This window comes from Epinephelus fuscoguttatus, linkage group LG4 (genome assembly GCF_011397635.1).
Source record: "Epinephelus fuscoguttatus linkage group LG4, E.fuscoguttatus.final_Chr_v1".
In the NCBI taxonomy this organism is placed as follows: domain Eukaryota; kingdom Metazoa; phylum Chordata; class Actinopteri; order Perciformes; family Serranidae; genus Epinephelus; species Epinephelus fuscoguttatus.
Window position 1 is genome coordinate 38,340,964 of NC_064755.1, and position 22,111 is coordinate 38,363,074.

Here is a 22,111-nt window from a genome sequence, read left to right on the forward strand (position 1 = left end):
TCTCTTTGTTTCCTCTTCTCTCTTCCTCTCCTCCTTCAGCTCCTCTCTGAGGTCAGCCATCTTGTTGCTGTTGTTCCTCAGTGCCTCCTGGCTGTCAGGTGTGATGGCAGTCAACAGTGATGTCATTGCCTTCAACTACCTGTTCTCCATCTTCAGCTGCCTGCAGGTATTTGTCTTATTGTTAATATTATAAAACTGACTGGTGTTTAGCGACCAGGTTACTCAGCGCTTCCCGTCTCTCTTGTCTGTCTCTCACTATTTCATGATGTTAACCTCTCCACCCTCCTCTGTGTGTCGCAGGGCGTCTGCTTCTTCTTCTTCTACTGTGTGTTCAACAGAGAGCTGAGGACGAACCTGAAGGAGATTTTCATCAGGAGGAAGAGAAGCAGAGAGCTCAGGAGCCAACACACCGCCGTCCTTACTGTACGTCATGTCATCACAGTAAACACAACAATAGTAGTTACTGACACCTATAGATGGGTGGATTACTGAACGAGCCTAGCGGGTACTGGCATGTCAGGAGCCCCCCACCTCCATCCCTGGCCTTCACCTTTAAAATGTCACTCAAATTGACTGATCAGGAAGAGATTCAAAATAACAACACAGAGACGCAAAGAAACTGCAAAGCCACACTAAGTAACTATCAATCTGTTAACAGATGTCACCTGAGCAGCTCACCTGAGTGTAACTAACTAACTAACTAACTCAGTCTGTTCACTTTTCTCTCTCCAGCGCTCTCTGAACAGGAAGCAGTCATTCTCTGGAGATGAAGGTCTGTATCGAACCGCCATCGGAGAGTCGACGGTGTCTCTGAATAGCAGCAGGTGAGCTGATCCTCACCTGGCAAGAAACTTTTTTTTTGTTAATATCACAGTTGAAAACAATTTGAACGATTTCAGTGGCAAACAGGAGGAGCTGCCAACAGCCACCGCTGCAACTAACAAACTCCACAAATCCATTCAGCAGTTCCAACATCCACAGTCAGACACATGACTGCTTATTTACTGCTGAATTACAGCTCACAACTCGCACCAACAACTGACGCTGCTCCGGTGTGAGTGTATTTGTTGGCTAGTGAAACATCCTGGTGCAGAATATTTACATTTACACTTCATCACATCTCGTCTCATCAGCGAAAATGAAACATATGCTGTGTCTCAAATCACGTACTTCTGTACTTACACTTAATATTTTGAGTGCATAAGTGGGTTCACACTGAGAAGTATGGAAAAATGCAGTGCACTATGAGTACCTGGATGATGCACTCAAAACGGTCAAGAAGTTGAGTGTGGAACTATGGACACTTCTCGCCCTCAATGGTCGCCATCTTGGCTAGAGATGGGCAGCACAAGCAAAAACGCTATTCAAAAATCGTGGCAACTTTTCGACAATTTTTTGAATAATCCCCCCCAGAGCCGCGCACACAGAGATCCAGTCATCATTAAATGCCCGGCGGAACGTACGCGGAACGGACTCCACGGAGGTCCGCGCGGACTCAAAGCGGACGTCGGCAAGCCCTGTGCGCGCTCGACATGTATTTTTCACATCGCAGGGATTTTTCACGGACATTTTTACAGGAAACTGCAACGCGGAACTGCGCTCGACTATGAAAGCCCGAATGACTGCGGACATTCCTCACGGAGTAGTAGTCTCTGCATGTTTCTCCTGTTTGTAGAAGAGCATCAAACTAGCTGTTAGCCCATCTCCCACCGCTGTAGCAATCCTATACGTGCGGTTAGGAGCTGAATTGCATGTCAAATAAAGGGGGGAAATAAGATGGTGAATAGTAGTAGTTGCATTTAAAAAATCGATTTTTCAAAAATAAAACGAAATTTGAAAATCGTGACCCATCCCTAATCTTGGCTACGTAGAGGAAGGGGAGGAACCACTTTTCAAACTGGAAATGGCGGCTGAGGACTGTGCAACCGTGAACGTCACTGCATTGTACAAATACATGTGTTTTTTGCACTAAACATCACTATACTGTTGTCGGGTATAAGCCAGCAGTATGTTTATTGGGTTCATTTACCAGGCTGTTCATGATTTTGTATCGCGAACAATAACGCGAATGCTAATGCTAGTTTTCTAACCAGCTAATTTGTCATTTCCGGTAAGTGCACAACGGCTGTGTTTTGGTTGAGACAACACCACCCTGTTGAAATTTGCGCACTACGCCAATAAGTACATAGTGCACATAGTATACTACATGGAAGTGTACTAATGGAAGTATGTGATTTGAGACACAGCAATAGATTTCATCTTAGTTTTTATGATCAAGATCTATTTTTAGCTCGTCATCGTCTCATTTTCATCATGGAAAAAAGGTTGACAAAAAAACTTTAGTCATAGTTTTCGTCATTGAAATTAACACCGGAAGGAAGTCCTACAGTGCTCCAGGTTTTCACACCTAGGTATGAAAACCTACCCATGGAGCCGGTCTTCAGTCACTATCGGTCACTTCGGCATGTGACCATGTGATGTCACCGTTGTATTCTGTTCTGCAGGAACGACTCAGGACTGAAGTGCCCCTCCTCTTCCAGCTCCACCAGGAAGTGTTTCCATGGTAACAACAACTCTGCCACCTTAACCCGAAAACAGTTCAGAAGAAAAGGTTTGTACACTTTTAAACTCTTATAGAAAGAAAAACAGAAACAAAACCAGCATCAGATTGACTGTATTCATAATCACTACACCACTATAATGTAAATAACCAGCACTGACCAGTGGACTTCACTGCAAGCTGATTGGCTGTTGAAACAGGTGACGTCCTTTACGTTCTAAAACTAGCTGCCAGCGATTTGACCAGCTGAGTTGCAGGTGACACCATCAGCCAGCTTGAGTCAAGGTCAGAACGGCCAGTTCACACCGCTGCAACTTTTCTCTGTAACGTTCTAAAATAATTTCATCTTGTTGTGAATCTTTAGTCTGAACTGGGTTTAAGATAAGGAGCTCCCCGCAGAGAAAGCTTATCAAATGGGGGTCTGTGACATAATGTGTGTCAGATTAGGGCCCTTTACATGACAGCAGTGACTTAGACAGACATAAAAATTCAGAGAAATCTGAAATGTCACATTAAACCATCTTGTAATTTCACAAATAAGACAGTAGGGGGCATCAGAGAGTTCAAATGAACAGCAATCACCATAACAGGGCACTGGGGTTGATACTAGATCACTGAGACGTGACTTGTCAGTTTAATGAGGTGCAGTGTGATCCAGGTCTGATCCTGATCCAGGTGTTTCTGTGATTTCAGACTCTGACAGCAGTTCAGACAGCAGCTCCGACGCTTCCTTTCATTCGTCTGACAGCGAGGACGAACGATTGAAACATCTGCGGAGCAACCAGCGACGAGAGGAGGAGAAGAAAAACACCACAGTGCAGGGTAACATACACAGGAAATCAGTTCATAAAACAGAGGGTGATGGAAACAGTAATCTGTCAATAACAGTTTTTATTGATCAGATTGATCAGGGATTTCAGTCCGAAGAAACTTCCTAAAATCAACAATCAACAATGTTTTATGTTTATTTACAAACAAAAGTTTCTTTTTTATGGTGTTGCAAGGCATTTGATGATATTCATGATGTCACTTGATTACAACAAGTGTAACTCCTCCTCCTCTCCTGTCACAGGTCAAACTCTGTCCAATCACATGCAGCCTTACTGGCTGGTGGATCCTCCCACAGTCACTGACAGTGAGCGGCGCAGTGAAGGAGGTGGAGGAGGTGAAGGGGGAGGTGAAGGTGCGGAGGTGAACCTCCGTGTGGAGACCAGAGTCAACACCGACCAGCTGAACAACAGAGACCTGCCCAGCTCACCTGATAGTAACCAGCAGCCAATGAGACGACGAGGTGAGGATCATGCGAGCTGATGACCAATCAGGACGCTGCTTCTCTGAATGTAACTGATGTCCACCGTGTTTGTTTGTCTTCAGGGATCTTAAAGACCAGGACCCCCTCTCCCCTCAGTCCTCCTTCCCCCACAGTGACAGACATGAACAGAAAGAACCTCCTCATTGAAGCCCCACCCCTCTGCTGCTCCGCCACCTCATTTCCAACTAATCACAGCCTTCGTCAGGCTGTTGCTGGGGGAAACAGAGTTTGCGTTAAAATCGTTCCCCCTCTTTCCCCGCTGCTGCAGACACGCCCACCTCTGTCACCACGGCAACAGCACAGTGGAGTGACCATGTTAACCAGGACGAGGCTGATGACTTTGGACAGGAACGAAGAGAAAGACAAGTCAGAGTGAGTTTTTTTAAATACAACTTCAACTTCAGAGTTTCCAGTTGGGATGTTTCGGTGGTATGGGGAGGGCTGTAACCATGGAGGATGGGGCTGTTGGTCTTTAATGGTGTTTGGGTGGGTGGAGCGTCAGGTGGCATCGACATGAACGCCAGAACCAAAGGTTTCCCAGCAGAACATTGGATTTTGATTCTGATCATTGTGTGTTTACATGTACAGTATAAACAGCCCGTCCTCATTAAGAATTCATCAAATACCGCTGCTTTGTCAGCGATCTGGACGTTAGATATCAATGCACAAAAGCACCTTTAGCAGTGGTGTTATATGCACTGGGCGGCAGCAGCTGTTGACTGAAGTCACCAAATACCAGCACTATGTCAGTGGACGTCAATATAAGATACTGATGCACAAAGGCGCCTTTCGTGGCTTTCTCAGCCACACCACCGGCAACTGCTCAGTATAAAGCACAACAAAATACCTATAGGGTGGGCTGGTGGGCAGGTGGATATGGAGCTTATAGGACTTGTTACAATCCCTAATGGTACATTCACACCAAAAGCGACCTGAGCGCCAGCGGTCGCTCAGGTCGCTGGCATCGCGCTGCTTGGCAGCAGCTCCAGCAGGCGCTTGCAGCGGCCAAAGGGGCGGGGCCGGCTGCTGCAGATGTGTCCATCAAGGCTGACACGGCTGTTCACTTTACAAGGATGAACAAATATATCATATATGTCTTCACTTTGTATTATCCATGACTTTCATTACACAATTAAAATAACGCTAATAAACACAGTCAATATAGAGTCCTTTATAATTATGATTTTACTCTCCTGTTGGCACGTAGGACCACTGAGAAATGTAATTGGTGGTAAATAAGTGGGAGCTCTTTAATCGCACTTTCGGAAGCCTGCTTTGTACTGCTTTGGCGTATTTGCTGAGGAAACACAGGGACCAGAGCCGTCGGGCCGTCTGGGTCCACAGAGTCCTGCAAACCCGGCAACTCCACGGTGAATTTCACCGGCTCGTACAGCTCCGGGAGAGCCCAGACCTCCGTACCCGAATCCCGGTCTGCAATTGGCTGCTGCTTCGGCAGCTGCGCTGCTCATTTGCATAAAGTTCAGCTTCTCTCAACTTCTACTTGACGCTCTGGTCGCTGGCATCGCGCCGCTCGCTGCAGCCGACGCCCCTGACGCCCTTTGTAGCAAGCGTACATTGAAAATGAATGGCTGCCGGCCGCTTATGACGCTCATGACGCTTTTGGTGTGAATGCACAGTAAGAGTAATCGCCACTTGCCTGGTATCTTGTGTCTTGAGTGAGACTGCGGTAATCACTCCCTCCTTCACTGGTTGGTTGGCCCACGACACATCCAGAGGGCTAGACGACAACACTTGGTTTCCCAGGTGTGCCCACCTCCGCTTTTACCCCTCACGTTGGACATCTTGCAGACCAATTGGAGTCCTTCCTCTTCATCCCAAAGCCAATTGCTGGTTTGCTCAGCAGCCTCTGATAGTCACTTGATGGCTTGTCAGAAGGCCTGTCCTCAAACCCCCATACTCTACAGAAGTCTTGTTGATGATGTGGCTACAAATCCTCTACACCCAACCTCAACAGGGAGCACCTGGGTACGCCAGCCATTTTGTTCTGCCTCAGCTGCTAGGTCTGTGTACTTCAGGCTTTTGCATTTTTAAGCTTCCCCAACTCCAGCCTTCCATGGTAGTGTTAGTTCCATGATGTACAAGGACTTCTGTGAGGTTGACCACAAGATCAGGTCCGGTCTGAGATTAGTTGTAGTGAAAAGCTTAGTCTCTGATCCAGGTCAACTTGCATTTTCCAGTCCTGGGCAGTATCCAGGAGGGTTGCTTCCACTCTTGCAGATGGTTATACAGGGTATTGTCCTGCTCTCATGAAGGGGTTGGTGTTTAGGAGTCCAGGCACAGGGGGAGGGAGGGCATTGGTGGTAAGTCTGCAGCCTTCCAGGATGATTGCCAGTTGACGTAGGACCTGATTGTGCCTCCATGTGTAGCAGCCTGTGGGATGGAGCTGATCCTGAGCCTGCTGGTGAGGGACCACATGCTGCTGTTGAGCAAGTCTTTGAATACTTAACCAGTTGGTCTGCATACACCTTGAGAATCTGGCCAGAGATGCCATCAGGTCTAGTTGTCTTTTGTGAATGAATCCCTTCAAAGGATCTGCAGATATCGGCCCTGGATTTGACTCATGGGCCTTTTGTACTCAGCTGAGGAGTCGTTCTACAGAGAAGATGTTCAGCTAATCTCTGAGAGATGCAGAAATCACTTAAGCACTGCTGGTTTCTCCTTTTATAGTCTGTGATGGTTTATAGTCCAGCCTAGGGATGTCACGATTACTTGAAACGCCACGGTTCATTATTCATTCAAGATTCCTCAACACTGTCACTCTCCAAAGATTATGCCAGGACGCAGAACCATATACAGTAGGTCAGCGCAACTCGCACGGAACGAAAACAGAATTACATAAGCGGCGTCTCCGAGTGATGAAGTATGGATGAAGAAGACTTCCCCCTCCCCAAAAAATGGATAAAGTCAGCTGTGTGGTATCATTTTGGCTATCGCAAAATGACCAACATGCCGCAAAAAAGTCGCGGCCAAAGGATCAAACACAAGCAACATGATACAACACCTGCGGGTCAACCACCCGGCTTTACATGCGCAAGTAAAGGTAAATGCACAATAACTGGGTTAAAATACGTCAGTCTCAATGTATGTAATGTAACATTGAATTAAAAATTATATGTTAGAGTGGCATTTGCAATTAATGACGTAGTGGTATGATACGAGTTGGGCTTACAGTGCAACATGACAAGCTAAGGCACGTCTCAAAACTTTTTTGATGGATAGTTTTGCAGTTTGTGTGCACACAGCGTGAGGTTGTAATGGTTGTGGGTCCATGTAGCTCTTTGGAGTGAGACAACAGGCAGAAACTCATGTCCACACGAGTGCGGGATTTCACAAATGCTCGTCGTTTATTTTTACATCAACTTAAAAACACTCCAAGCTTACCAAGCATGAACAAAATAGTCGCCACACGTACTTAAAACCATCACTGTTGTGTTGAGAGATAAAAGAAGAAGCAGGAGCACGTAAGTATACGTCCGACCAGCGTTGGGTGCGCTCAACAGACTCAAATCATAACAGGCGCTGCTTGATGACGTTGCTGCTAGGCGACACAGTAGACACCATGTTAAAGGCACATTTCATACATTCGACTGTTACAAGTTCAAATCCTTTTTTTAGTCGTCGGACTGTTTCAGTGTCAGTGTGCAATGTGGAAGATATACATAATGTCTTCTAAAGGTCCTCAGTCAGTGAACATTTAGCATTAGTATTACCTCCTTTTGCTTCCTCCCATTTGTGTTGAGTAAATATTGGACTTGTCCTTCCAGCACGATGTCTGTTTCATTTATTATTAACACTGCATGAGATATGCTCTCAATTTATTTGTGTAATTGTAATTTAAAGAGAACAAAAAGACACACACATCCTAGAAAAAACTTAGACTGCTGGACCACAAAGAGGCATGTAGTAAAAGTAGAGTCTGCACACTATTTTTTGGTTACTTTTCTTTGTTGCTATATTATTTTTGTTATGTTGGCATGGAAATAAATGAAACTTAAAGATCTATAAGGAGTGTTCATGTGATTTTACACATTTATAGTATGAAATTAATTAATGCATAATAATCGTGATAATCGTAAAACTGTGATTATTTCTCTGACAATAATTGTACCAAGAAAATCTATAATCGTGACATCCCTAGTCCAGCCCACGCTTCTGGTATTGGAGCACTGGTAGTTGACTCCAGTTTGTCCCTGTATTGTCTCTTTGCACTGCTTATAGCTCTCCGAAGCACATACCTGGACTGCCTGTGCTCCAAATCACCAGAGTTGTAGAGGTCACCCTTGCTATAAGTTTGGCTCTGACTTCCCTGTTAACTCAGGGACTTCTGATTCATGAATGTCCGTACAGTATTCCTTGTTGTGACATCATCAATGCATTTGCTAGTGTAGCCAATGACTGCACCCAGGTCAGGGTCTATGATGATGTCCTAAAACACAAACACTGCTCCACCACTGATCTGTATCTGAAATTCCTCTTCATTAATCTGACTTCCTGTCGTTGCAGCGATGAAACTTCCATCTGAAGACTTTTCACCTCTGAGATTTACCTGAAGCTGTGGAAACAGGAACCACAGAAGAAGAGGAATAAAAAGAAAAAGAAGAACCTGACCTGGATGTTAGAGGTCATGAGGGGAAGGAAAGGTGTGAAGGAGAATTCATCAGGAGTCAGGAAAAGACAGCTGACTGTAATGACGTCATAGACCCTGTAATGATGTGACGGAGGATGTTACTGAAATGGGTCTGCTGTGGCCAAACTGCAATGTTCTGAAGATGGACAACTGAATGATTATCTTAGATACTAAAGATTGCTATTATTATTATTATTATTTTTATTATTATCATCTTCGATACTTGGCCTTGTGTGCACTTGTGTGTTCTATAAGCATATTGTTTGTTTTCATCAACAGCTGAATGATGCGTCGCTTTAAATGTTGCTGCTGAAGAAACTGTGAAACGTCATGATCTCCTTTCCTTTGGTAAAGGATGCTTCAGTGTCTCCTATGCTAATGGAGATAAAAAAAAAAGGAAGCGCTGAAGCCCCTACCTTACCAGCTCTTATCACAGCTGACACTGAGAAATAAACTCTGCTCCACAACAGCTAATGTTTGCTATGAAACTGGGGGTCAGTGTTTTGTTTCAGGACAGATATTTTGTGTGCTGACTCTATACCGGGTTCAAAAGTTCAGGGAAATCTAATGTTATTTTGAAATGAACACATCGGACTGTAGATATTCTGCATATATGTATTATTGCTGTAGATATGTTATATTTTTTTATACTTCTGTAAAGCAGACAACTAATGTTTATGTATACATTTTTTACTTTGTTTGGAATTTAACATAAAAGTTTTTGATAATTTAAGGTGTTCAGACTATGATTTTACACTTAATCTCTATATATTTATATGTATTAACCAGAGTAAACTTTGTTACAGCTGTTTAAAGTTTGTCCTCACTGTAAAGAAAGAAACCAGAAATAAATAAAATAAAGTAAGGAGACTTTAAAAGGCATCGAACTGAAATCTCGTCAGGTCAAAACTAATGATATTAATAATAATAAAACATTATTTATATTTAAAAATTGTATACAAAAAGATGTCACAAAATGAGCTTCACAAAAGATAAGAAATAATGCAATAAATGCAATCAAAAAACAAAAGAGCAATAAAAGAGATTTTAAAAATTAATTCAAAAATGAGAAAAATAATAAAAGACAAAATAATAAACAAATCATGATGTTTTATAAGAGTATACCTTAAACTACCAAGTAGTATACAAAGTCTTATTCAGAATGGTGTGTTACTACACTGTTGTAGTTTTACCCGAGTACTGTCTTTATATGTAACATTTTATTGTTATTTTCCTTAATCTTTTATTTTTAGACTTAAAGAGTCCCGTAAAATGTATTAACGTAGTTCTTGTTGACATTGAGTTTCTCAGTATTTTTTTTTTCAGAAAGAAACACTTGAAAAGATTTATTAATTAGACAAAGGTACATAAGCTGACAAATGTAACAAAAGTATATTAAGTATATAAAATTAAATTAATTAATTAATTAATTTAATTAATTAATAAAACAAACAGGGCAACAAGATAGGTATAGGAACAGGTTTCAGGGTAAATGGTTCAGGGTCAGGTACAGATACGGGTTTCAGGGTAAATGGTTCAGAATTAGACACGGACAGATTTTAAGATAAAGGGTTCACAGTCTGGTACAGGAACAGATTTCAGGGCAAAGGGTTCAGGGTCAGGTACAGAAACAGGTCTGTAAGTAAAAGGTTCGGGGTCAGTTAAAGGTACAGGTTTCAGGGTAACGGCTTCAGGGTCAGGTAAAGCCACATGTTTGTGGGTATAGACTTCAGGGTCAGGTACAGGAAAAGGATTTAGGGGTAAAGGCTTCGCGTTCAGATACATGAATGGGTTTCAGGGTAAAGAGTTAAGGGTCAGGTACAGGTATGTGTTTCAGAGTTAATGGTTCAGGATTGGGTACAGGAACAGATTCAACTGTAAAGGGTTCAGGGTCCTGTACAGAAAAGCATTAGGGTATAGTCTTCAGAGTCAGATACAGGAACAGGTTTCAGGGTAAAGAGTTCAGGGTCAGGTAAAGGTATAGATTTCAAGGTAAAGGCTTCAGGGTCAGGTACAGGTACAGGTTTGTGGGTAAAGGGATCAGAGTCAGGTATAGGTTTCAGGGTAAAGGGTTCAGGGTCAGGTACAGGTACAGGTTTGTGGGTAAAGGGATCAGAGTCAGGTATAGGTTTCAGGGTAAAGGGTTCAGGGTCAGGTACAGGAACAGGCATAATAAATGCCTGTTGTCATATAGAGCAGTGTTGTTAGGTTAACAGCAAGGGCTGCCCCCGAATTTTCCTAGTCGACCAATAGTTGTGGCCACTTCCTGTTGTCTGTCCTTTCAAATTAAATTACCACATGCTCCAGTCATATAGGTTTGGATTTGTATTGACAAGGCGCATTTGTTTGTTTGTTCCTTTTTTTTTTTTTTTTTTGTGACTAAATGACCAGTGAAATCTTGCCGACTAATGACCTTTCTGGTCGATTAACATTTGGTCAATGATGGGGGGCAGCCCTAGTATTTACAATATGACATAAATACTTTGTAAAATTCTGTTTCAAATTCTGTAATTATTGATCTGATCCCCTTGCGAATTATTAACAGGGTTTTGTTTGTTTTTTTGTGATCAAATATTTTCTTTTTATTGGAAATCTTGGACACATGGGCAGTCATAAATTACATTTTACAAAATTGGGAAACACAAACACAAAAATACCACCCGGATTCCTCGATGTGAGTGGGATGTTCGACCAGACTGAGTCCCAGCTGAACTCTGGATCTGGATTCAGTAGGTAAGTCATTCCACTACCTGGTGTCGACAGTTAAGGGTCCATAGGTATGTTCTAACAAATGTAAGTACAGCAATGATACCAGACCCCTGGATGGCCTAACGCTGTTGATTAGCTTATGTAAAGGGTGCATTGTAAGGGGAGTCTGCCAAGGGACCCCATAGGCTTTCATAGATGATCTCAGTTGCAAATAGAAAAAAAAGAGGTACCAGGTCAATTAAAACTAGCCCATTCTGACCAAATAAGTCCCCCAGTGTGTGAATCCCTCTAGAGCTCAAGCCCGGAAACGTAATAGGACGTCCACCTACTAGAAGACCAAGATTGTTGAATGCAGGGGATAGTACATTCCATTTTGAAGTGATCTTACAAAGTTTTTCTGCAGCTCTCCAGACAGTTACTAGCTGGGAGATAATAGGCCCAAAATGAACCCTACATTGATTAATGGTTACATTTGAATATAGAAGATCTCTCAGCTCAATTGGATGAACCAAACTTTTCTCAAGTTCATGCCATGACACATTGGCTGCTGGGTCAAACCATTTAAGAAGTGGACGCAGTGTGAAAGCCCAGTAGTAAAGTTTGAAATTAGGTAGCGAAAGGCCACCATCAGCTTTAGCTCACTGTAACAAGGAAATCTTGAGACGGGGGCACTTCCCATGCCAAACAAATTTAGAGACAGCATCATGGAGTTTATTCCAATATTGGTTTGGAGGTGGCAAAATTACAAAATTGACCCAGGGTAGGATATTCATTTTTACAATCGACACTCAGGCTTGGAGCAAATTGGGAAGAGATGACCATCTGTTTAAATCAAGGCAAATTTTGTGGAGGGTATTCTCAAAATTGTGTTTTATAATAGATTGAATGGAGGGGAAAATGTCTATACCTAAATATTTGAACCATTTCACAATTGGAATTAGAGGTGATAAAGTGGCGGATCTCATCACATCATTCAGTGGCATAAGGGCATATTTTGACCAATTTATTTTATAGCCCAAGATGCCACTAAACTGGTCGAAAATAGAAAGCACATGGGCAATCGACTGGGGAGCCTTCTCAACAAACAATAAATTATCGTCAGCGTATAAGCTGATGCGGTGTTGAGTGCCATTAATCGAGATAGGGGAGACTCCCAAATTGTCTGGGCGAGTGGCTCCAGGAAGAGGGCAAATGGGAGTGGACTTAGGGGGCATCCCTGACGAGATCCCTTGCCTATCCTAAACGGCAAGGAGCAGATCTTCCCAGTTAACACCATGGTGGTTGGATTATAGTACAGCACTTTAACCAAACTAATAAATGTGGCACCAAAACCCATTGTTCTAAGCACGGACCACAAATAGGGCCACTCGAGCCAATCAAATGCCTTCATGGTGTCTGACGAGAGCACAGCAGTTGGGGGCAGCGAGTTCGCTGCACCATCAATAATTTGCAATAGTCTTCTGACGTTATCGGATGCTAATCTGGACTCAGTAGAACCAGTTTGGTCACAGTGGACCAGTTTAGTCATATACCCTTGCTACCGTCGCGCCAGCAAAATCTTGAGGTCTGAATTTAGGAGAGATATAGGTCTATAATTCGCACACTCCGTGGGATCCTTGTTCTTTTTTTTAGAGGTAGGGATATAACGGCCGGATTAACATCCCTAGAGAAGGCCCCTTTTTCAATAGCATGTTGGAACATATCTAGCATTGGTGGGCCGAGGCAATCTCAAAATGTAAGATACAATTCAGGCGGTATCCCGTCGAATCCGGGCGACTTGCCTTTACTCATAGCTTGAGCTGCCTCTCTTATCTCCTCCAAGGAAATAGACACATCCAGGGCCACAGCATCAGTACTGCTGAGCTTTGGTAACTGGATCCTAGACAGGAACTATTAACAGGGTATTAAATACTCTTACTAGTATTAGTCATATACTAGTACTCATGTACTAGTATATGAATATATTTATAGTCCCTCTTCAGTACAAAGTTGTTACCCTGTTATTCCCCTACCTCTTGGCTTCTTCCCCTGCACACTTTTGTCTCTAAGTATTCAGAATTTTATCAAAAATAAAATCAACCTCGATGCAACAGAGCAGGCAGTAAACCGTGTTAAGTCAAACAGAACTTTATTGATAGAGCTTCAGTGTTTCCATGGTGACTCTAATAGTAAGAGTCCATGATGCGCTTCATGCTCATGAACCTCATGTTGTTCATGCCCATGTTCATGAAGTTCCTGTACTCTCCAGGCCTCATGTACATCATCCTGCCTCTGTAGTGGGGCTGCTCGTACATCAGCCAGTGTCCGTCCATCACGTGACAGGACATGCAGTTGGACATGCGGTAACGGTCCATGACGTTGTCGCAGTCGTCCATCAGCTCGTGCATGTGGCCTCCGAAGTTCTCCCTCTCATAGATCCTCATCTTGTAGGAGCCGCGGTGCTGAAACATACAATCAGTCATCAACAGTTATTGCCTGACTGTTGCTATGGTTGCCAGCAACAATACACATTTTTGGTAATATTATAAAGATGAGGTCATGTGTTAGAAGAGACTGGAGTCACATCGGTCAGTAGAATGAAAAAGACTGGTTGTGTGCTTACCATGGGGATCATGCGGCAGGACCTGATGCAGTCGTTCATTCCCATCATGCTCTGGTAGTCAGAGTACTCGCCCCTCCTCAGAAAATACTGGTTGCCCATGAAGTTGGTGCGGTCATAGACCATGAAGCAGCCTCTCTCCACCCTGCAGGAGTGACACCTACTCAGGTAGGAGGACATGTCGGCGCAGTCGCTGCTGCACTCATAGGAACGACCCTGGAAGTTCTTGTCCTCGTAGAAGATGACCTGAGTGAGAGACAGAGAGAGACGGCCGTGAACGTGATGAAACATCTTTCTATCAGAGCAAAAGAACAAAAGCGCACAACTGGAACTTTTTTTTACAAGGTGACATCATGAACGCTGATGGTGCTGGAGAGTTTACATCGAGATCTAATTCTGTTTCCAGGAGAAAGATTTGACTGCAGGGTCGAGACTGTAGCTCACCACAGCTGACTTTGACTAGACTCAAAACATTTATGGTTCTTCTGAATCTCGTCCAAAGTTATTTTATATATTTGTATGATGGAATATAAGTTAATAAACCATCTAAATAGCCTGTTCCTTGTTCTAATGTTCTCACCCTGCCCATGTTCATGCTGCTGGAAGTCATGTTGCCTCTCTGGTTGCTCAGCTGGTTGCTGATGCTGCTGTTGTCAGTGGTGGATGTGTGTTACCTGTGGAGCAGCTGCTGCTCTTTATAGCACCTGAGCAACTGAAGCCTTTTGTCCAAACAGCCTGAGCCAGCAGGGCGTCATAAAAGAGACGCTCAGTGTTCGGCATTTCTCTTAGAAACTACAGACAAAGAGCTACAGACAGCAGCTGTGTGTCTCCTTCAGTCCTCTGTTCATTCTGTGCACGATGCTTTCTGGAAACGGACAGACTGTGTTTTTAACATACATACACGTCAATATACATACATATACAGTGATGTAAAGAGAGATATTTTAAACATTAATCTTGAAATATAAAGAATCTGAAGACAATTAAACTGGCAGACTGTCAAATACACAGTTTTTAACATTATTCTCTAAAAAAATAAACAAAAAATTAACTGTTATTTAACTCTAACACCACATAAAGTACAGAACATCAGAATAATTATGGCATATAACCCCAATATTTGTGTTGAAATTTTGTGTCAGACTTTTAATGAAAACAGGTGGCAGCTATTTACGCAAAAAAAAAAAAAAGTTTCTTTCTTTTACTTCTGTAAAGAAAATCTGGGATTTGACCCAGTAACAGCAGAATTTGCTAAAGATTTGGAATGTGTTGCGTTTTGAACTGAAAGTATGAATTGTTGAATTAAATATTTAAAAAACAACAGATGAACAGCTCAGTACTGTATTGATTTCATAACTGAACAGAAATGTAAAAAAGGTATGAAACAAAACAAGTCTTACTGTTCAAAAGAGAACCATAAACAAAACTGTTAAGTAAATGCTAGTCATACATTGGATTAACAAATTGTATGATGAGAGAACACCATTTTTGACTTAACAGACTTAAACTATGACACATTATAATGTAGTCGTTAATAAACATAAGCTAAAACACATTATAATATAGTCCTAAACAGACATAAACTGTAACTGTAACTCAATATAATGTTGGAAACAGATTTCAATACTCTGACTGGTTTGTTTTCTCATTGATTTGTTTTCTCATTTGTTGTTGTTTATATGTATTCTGGTTGGTTTGTGTTCTAATTGGTTGGTCTGTAGACATTCTCTGATTGGTGCGTATTCTGATTGGTTGCCATATAGATGTATTCTCATTTTGTGAACTCATAGTCACATCTGGGACCACCAACCACAGATTTCACCAAGTTCCTGCCCTCAGCTACATCTAAACTCACTAGGGGGACATTTCATCATACTAGCGTGTGTCCTTGCTTCCTCAGGGTGGCTGATGCTCAGTTGGGTTGACCACTAATCAGGGTCAGATACAACAACACACAAGCCGACAGTTGGCTGTTGGTCAAAGTTGGGCAGTTGGTGAACGCCTGTGTGGTGTGTCCCGTAGCGTTGCCCCTCGTCACCCCCCATCGTCTTTTTTCCCGCCAATTCAGCATGTTGAATTGCCATTAGCGACAGTAGACCTGTCTGTGAATGAAATCACTCTGATTGGCAGTTCAGCTCAGTGCATAAGATGAAAAAAAGAAATGAGGAAAGTAAACAAACAGCTACAATCAGGAGGGAGTGAGACCGCAACCAACTTGTTACATAGGTAAAATTAGCTATTGAGCTCTTTTGCCCAAATGTTTCCAGATGGTTTGAGTTATTTTTCACTGGTGGACGGTAAATACGCTCTGTTCTTTCAACACTGGATTACATTGTTAATGTGCTAATTCGCTAACTAACGTCAAAACAGTGTTCCAGTTACCCTTTTTGAATGAGGAGAACAGACAACCGCTGGCTGCTGAATTATTTCCTCTCATGCAGGCCCAAAATGTCCATGCTGGTTGACTGTCAACTGTAGTCTTTGTAGTGTGTTCTTGTGCAACTATTTTGGTCAAAACACGGCGACATCAGGCGATGCAGCATGGGGGCCTTCACAGCCACCAGTTCTCTGAAGTTGGTTTGGTGTGTCAGTTACTTATGATGTGCTGCACAACTGTATCACCTGTCAAACCAAGTGAATGTACCCCTTATGTAACATCAATTTCAAAGCCTTCCAGTATCTTTCATAGATTTAAGTGACTGGAAGACCCTCCATGATGGCAGAGGGGGGATGATTTCCAGGTAACAGGAGGACTGACCAAAGGATTGGAAATCAGTTCAGCTGGTTCCTGAGAACCCGAAGCTCTGCAGTGAGGAACAGGCAACATTATGTGGTTATCTGAGCAGGTGACCTTAGGCTGGAAGAAGGGATTTATCATTGAATCTGACTTGAAACACTTCTACCAAGGAACTTCACAGAGGCTGACTGACTGTATCAGGGTTCAGGACCAAAGCACACTTTTAGGGCTCAGTTATGCTCAACGTTAGGTATGTATACACACATGGACGGATGCCTCATTCCCACTTATTTATGTGTATGGAGACGAGGCACTGGGAAGTCCATTCATTCCTATGAGAATCTCCGTGATAGCCGATGTGCCTGTGAAACTCCTTTTCTTAGATTTCGGCCAGGGATTTACCTTGAGTGCTTTAAAAAAATTGAACTTTTGTGGTGGATTTTGGAGAGACTGTATGACAGTGTGTTAACTTAGCTAACAGGCTATTTCCTTCAATTCAGTTGCCTGTGCTGATTGTCAAGTGAGTTTGTATGATTGAAAATAACTTGTTTATCTTGTTTTAACACATTGTGAATCTGAGTAATGCTATTTTGCTAAAATATGGTTATACATTATATACAGTCAGAGTGTCATTATGACTTGTTCAGCCGTTCACACATATTTTTGATAAAATATTTTGCAAACATGCCACATACCTGGCAGGTCCTGTTTCTGTCCCGATAATGTCCCATCTGCATATTCCAAACTACTGGTTGGTGAAAAACCATAAACTGTGAAAAACAGAACAAATTCTAAGACAGACAAATTCTATCAGGTTTCTATCCATCTGTAAAGAAATGCACTTCCTCGCGTTGGACACTAGAGGCATCATGTGTATATTTATGGATCTACAGACACCAGTCACATACGTAATTGGAAACAAGGCTGGAGCCTTCTGTCCGTTCTGCGTTCATTTCAACAATATTTGTGCACATTTTCTGAAAGCTTACAGATATGGACGAAACAGAGAGGCACCACCGGAGATCAAGGAGGCAGTGTAACATAATTCAAGCAAGATATGACGGTAGGAGACGACAAAGACATTTTTAAAATGGTGGAATGGAACAAATCGGTAATATAGTGAAAAGAAATCTCCATTCACATGTTGTTAGGTATTTAATGGCCTCGCAAACCACCATGGTCTACTGCAGGGGTGTACAAACATTTTTGAATGGGGGCCAGATAAAAGAATGTGAAAATACCTGGGGGCCAACTGATTCTCGCATCAAATGGGTTTAAAAAAATGTGAGAGAAATGCAAGCATTTTTATCTTTTAATGATTTATTACTACTTGATGCCTGTCTACAAACTGTATGATAGTCCTATCATTGTGAGGTGAAAGGTAAAAATGCAAAGTGATCTTGCTCGATTAACCATTATTGTGTAAGGGCCACATATGGTATATTTTGAAGGTCAAGCCGAGGGCCAATTAAAATTGGTCTGTGGGCCACAATTGGCCCCCGGGCCAGACTTTGGACATGCCTGGTCTACTGCCTCCTTTAAAAGTTACATTATTTTGACTTCCTCCACCCTTGTCTCATTTTTTTGTTGTCTAAACCTTTGACTTTGCCCTCTAGTGCCACCTATTGGCTGTATATACTATCATAAAGGACTCATGAAAGTATTACGGCAGTCACATTAAAAACAATAACAATGAGTTTTTATTTGAGAACATGCAGCTAACTCACAACTTCAATTCACAACTCATATTATTTATTTATTTACAGTAGTTCTTAATTAGAGTCACTCTCATTGCTGTTTGGATTTTATTGTGAAACATCTGTCAAAGAGATGTTGAGTTTCAATAAGAGTTTAACAATAAAGAAACAGTATTACTGATTCATTATAATGCAGATAATAAAGACCACCTTTAAGTAAATAATGTTGAGGTAAATGAGACAGACAATAAACTTGATTTAAACTAAAAGTAAAACTTTATTATTTCTGCGTTGTTGACAGTGTTCAGTAGCAGGACTCCATGATGCGCCTCATGTTCATGGAGCTCCTGTACTGGAGGCCTCATGTACGTCATCCTGCCTCAACAACCAATTGTCATAAAGGAAACCATCACCAATTACATCGCCAACTGTAACCTCATTTTACCAATTTTCAGTATTTCTGTACCCTGCAAATTATTTACGAGGTACTTTACTTTTTAAAAATACTGATATATAAATATATTTATAGTCCCTCTTCAGTACAAAGTTGTTACCCTGTTATTCCCCTACCTCTTGGCTTCTTCCCTGTCGCACTTTTGTCTCTAAGTATTCAGAATTTTATCAAAAATAAAATCAACCTCGATGCAACAGAGCAGACAGTAAACCGTGTTAAGTCAAATAGAACTTTATTGATACAGCTTCAGTGTTTCCATGGTGACTCTAATAGTAAGAGTCCATGATGCGCTTCATGCTCATGAACCTCATGTTGTTCATGCCCATGTTCATGAAGCTCCTGTACTCTCCAGGCCTCATGTACATCATCCTGCCTCTGTAGTGGGGCTGCTCGTACATCAGCCAGTGTCCGTCCATCACGTGACAGGACATGCAGTTGGACATGCGGTAACGGTCCATGACGTTGTCGCAGTCGTCCATCAGCTCGTGCATGTGGCCTCCGAAGTTCTCCCTCTCATAGATCCTCATCCTGTAGGAGCCGCGGTGCTGAAACATACAATCAGTCATCAGCATTCATATTGTGTTAAGGTTAAAGGCTTGGCCAAAATTATGCAGACAGCCAGATGCTGCATTTTAACAATATCATCCTTTAAAATACAAACAGATTAGCGATCCTTAATATGTAAAGAAATCATTAAGCACAAATCTAACTAAATACATTTAATTACATAGTAAAATGTAATGAGTGTATGGCTTAACTTATATTTAATTTGAATTTTTTGACAAATCCATTATTTATCAGTATTATTATAAAACTAATTTCTTTAATTTTCCTCATAAATGAGCTGCTGCTGACACTGACACCTGTCTCTGATTATCTGCTGTCTGATCTGATATCTGCCCCGTTTAAACTGCTCTGGCCTGCCTACCACCTCCACCCCAGCTCCTCCTTTTCGTGCTCTGTCTAACTTATCAGTGTCATTTCTGTTTGTCATTGATGCTGCTCTGTTCTGTTCCTGGGGGGTCTTTGCTGCTGCTCTCCCTGCCTTAGGCTCTCCATGTAGGTGCATGGAAGGGCAGGAAGGTGGCCTCTGTCTACCTCAGGCTTTCCTCATTTGCACGTGGAAGGGCAGAGAGGTGTGCTCTCTCTGCCTTAGGCTTTCCATGTAGGCACATGGAAGGGCAGGAAGGTGGCCTCTGTCTACCTCAGGCTTTCTTCATTTGCACGTGGAAGGGCAGAGAGGTGTGCTCTCTCTGCCTTAGGCTTTCCATGTAGGCACATGGAAGGGCAGCGGGGTGCGCTCTCTCCATCTTTGGGTTTTTGCATAAGCCTAAGAAAGGCAGAGAGGCCCCAGAACAGAGCCATACAACCAAATATAATACTGCAAATGGAAATAAAGTTTTCTTTGACTAAAGTGTTCCTGACTGAACTGATGTTCTACTCAACAACTTAACTTCACTATAACTACATGAACTCTGTTTATGCTCTGCAGACACACCTTAACACTACAGGTGATGTCATGTGCTTCCTGTTACTTCATTTCTGTCTAATGTCAGTGTTTTTGTTCAATAAGGTCGTATCATCTGATTGTCCTGATCCATAGTAATGAAAAAGACTGGTTGTGCAGTTACCATGGGGATCATGCGGCAGGACCTGATGCAGTCGCTCATTCCCATCATGCTCTGGTAGTCGGAGTACTCGCCCCTCCTCAGGAAGAACTGGTTGCCCATGAAGTTGGTGCGGTCATAGACCACGAAGCAGCCTCTCTGCACCCTGCAGGAGTGACACCTGCTCAGGTAGGAGGACATGTCGGAGCAGTCACTGCTGCACTCATAGGAACGACCCTGGAAGTTCCTGTCCTCGTAGAAGATGACCTGAGAGGGAGACAGAGGACATGTTTTAATGACTGATGGAGATCAGACTCGGTTCGGCTGCGAGAACCTGCAGCAGGAGCCCTGCTAATCCCTCATGTCCATCATGAATCCAGATGAACAGCTACAGATAATGTGTACAGTAACAGTGTTTCTTCATTAAAGCAACACTTGTTTGAACATGTCTTAAAATCAAAGTTCTTTGTTGCTCCTCTGCAGCTGCTTCATTATTTTAAAATCGAGATGTGTTACTCATAGATATAATACAGACTTACTGTCATGGTTTCAGACAGCTCGGGATGTTTTATGGACACATTTAGGTTGTTTTTAAAACAGCTCTAAGGAGGAGTTTTTAATTGGATGTCTCTATAAAACCTACAGAAACATCGAGATATGTAATGTGTCTGTATAATATATGAAATACACTGTGAGACATATTCAATATCTGAATGTATGCTGGTGACTAAAAGAAAGTTGACTTTGAGAGTCACAAATAGAGACATGACTTAATCACTATGCATTCTGCAAACAGCTGTGTTTAAGATTGAAAATAGTATTAATTGCTTGTTTGTATGTGTCTATGGATATGTATATATAGTATGTGCGTATGTGTATATGTAGATTAATAATACAGTATATGTGTATGTGTCTATGTACATTTAAAGATATTGTATATATGTATATTCACATTTACAGTTTATGTGCATATATGTGAATATGTGTATAATTATATATATACTGTATATGTGTTTGTGAGTGTGTATATGTGGGTGATGTTGATCAGAAGCCTTTGGAGGCAGATTTCTGATTTCAGATTTTGGTTGCAGAAATATAAATGTCGTGACAGAGTTTATAAATATTATGATCCACATATACATGATCCATAAAATATAGTTTTACCTAAAATTATATTTTTTACCTAGTTATTTTTGGTGTCAGGTGAAAACCTCATACCTCCAAAGGCTGAAGCTTTGTTCGGAATATTGTGTGTTATCGATTGTCATGTCATGTCTTTCTGAGTGATGTGTGTGAGGAAGTTTGGAAGAAATAGTGCATGCTGGGACTTACCCTGCTCATCATGTTCATGTCGGTGGCGGACATGTTGGCGTGTTGTTGACGTGCTGCTCTGTGCTGACGGAGGTGGAGTGCCTTCCCACCTGCGTGAGCTCATTGCTTTTATACACCTGAGTGTCCCTCACTGCACTGTGTGTCAGAGTGCTGAATCAGCACACACACAAAGCCTCTTTGAAAGGGTTAACAAAGACTGTGTGAGGCCTTCAGCTGCTGGTTTCATCAACAGCAGCACTTTGTTACGGAGAACAACACACCTGTCTGCACCTTTAACCCATTTTCACCTAACAGCATCATATATGAAATGGTGTGTCATAACACACCTACAGAAACACACTGATGACCATTAATCAATAGTAATAACCTATAGTGAAGTATGAGGAGACATTCAAACACAAGGGAAACTGTGTCAGAAAATATTTGCCTCTCTGTCTGTGGACATGCAAGCTTTTA

At 42.1% G+C, this 22,111-nt stretch overlaps 2 protein-coding genes across 4 annotated transcripts in view; one reads left to right on the top strand and one right to left on the bottom strand.

Moving 5' to 3' along the window:
- The window catches only part of LOC125887847 (cadherin EGF LAG seven-pass G-type receptor 1-like), a 32,403-nt gene extending 23,225 nt beyond the window's left edge, over window positions 1-9,178 (top strand). The window contains exons 27-34 of the mRNA XM_049574933.1: window positions 40-166; window positions 301-423; window positions 733-824; window positions 2,505-2,611; window positions 3,254-3,382; window positions 3,633-3,851; window positions 3,935-4,244; window positions 8,397-9,178. Of these exons, the coding sequence (XP_049430890.1) occupies window positions 40-166; window positions 301-423; window positions 733-824; window positions 2,505-2,611; window positions 3,254-3,382; window positions 3,633-3,851; window positions 3,935-4,244; window positions 8,397-8,415 (1,126 nt within the window). The 3' untranslated portion in view covers window positions 8,416-9,178. The remainder of the gene's footprint in view (window positions 1-39; window positions 167-300; window positions 424-732; window positions 825-2,504; window positions 2,612-3,253; window positions 3,383-3,632; window positions 3,852-3,934; window positions 4,245-8,396) is intronic.
- Window positions 9,179-13,340: 4,162 nt separating this feature from the next.
- LOC125887265 (gamma-crystallin M3-like) lies at window positions 13,341-21,723 on the bottom strand. 3 transcript variants are annotated; one of them, XM_049573956.1, is made up of 4 exons: window positions 21,656-21,723; window positions 20,348-20,590; window positions 19,023-19,261; window positions 13,341-13,431 (listed from the first exon to the last, which is right to left on the bottom strand). In XM_049573956.1, the coding sequence occupies exons 1-4, from the start codon at window positions 21,686-21,688 to the stop codon at window positions 13,392-13,394; spliced, it is 555 nt and encodes a 184-aa protein (XP_049429913.1). In that variant the 5' UTR covers window positions 21,689-21,723; the 3' UTR covers window positions 13,341-13,391. The 3 variants fall into 3 exon arrangements, with proteins under 3 accessions (XP_049429913.1, XP_049429914.1, XP_049429912.1); XM_049573957.1 differs by lacking the exons at window positions 19,023-19,261; window positions 20,348-20,590; window positions 21,656-21,723 and adding exons at window positions 13,832-14,074; window positions 14,409-14,482 and having other exon boundaries at window positions 13,341-13,670; XM_049573955.1 differs by lacking the exon at window positions 13,341-13,431 and having other exon boundaries at window positions 18,932-19,261.
- Window positions 21,724-22,111: the final 388 nt, after the last annotated feature.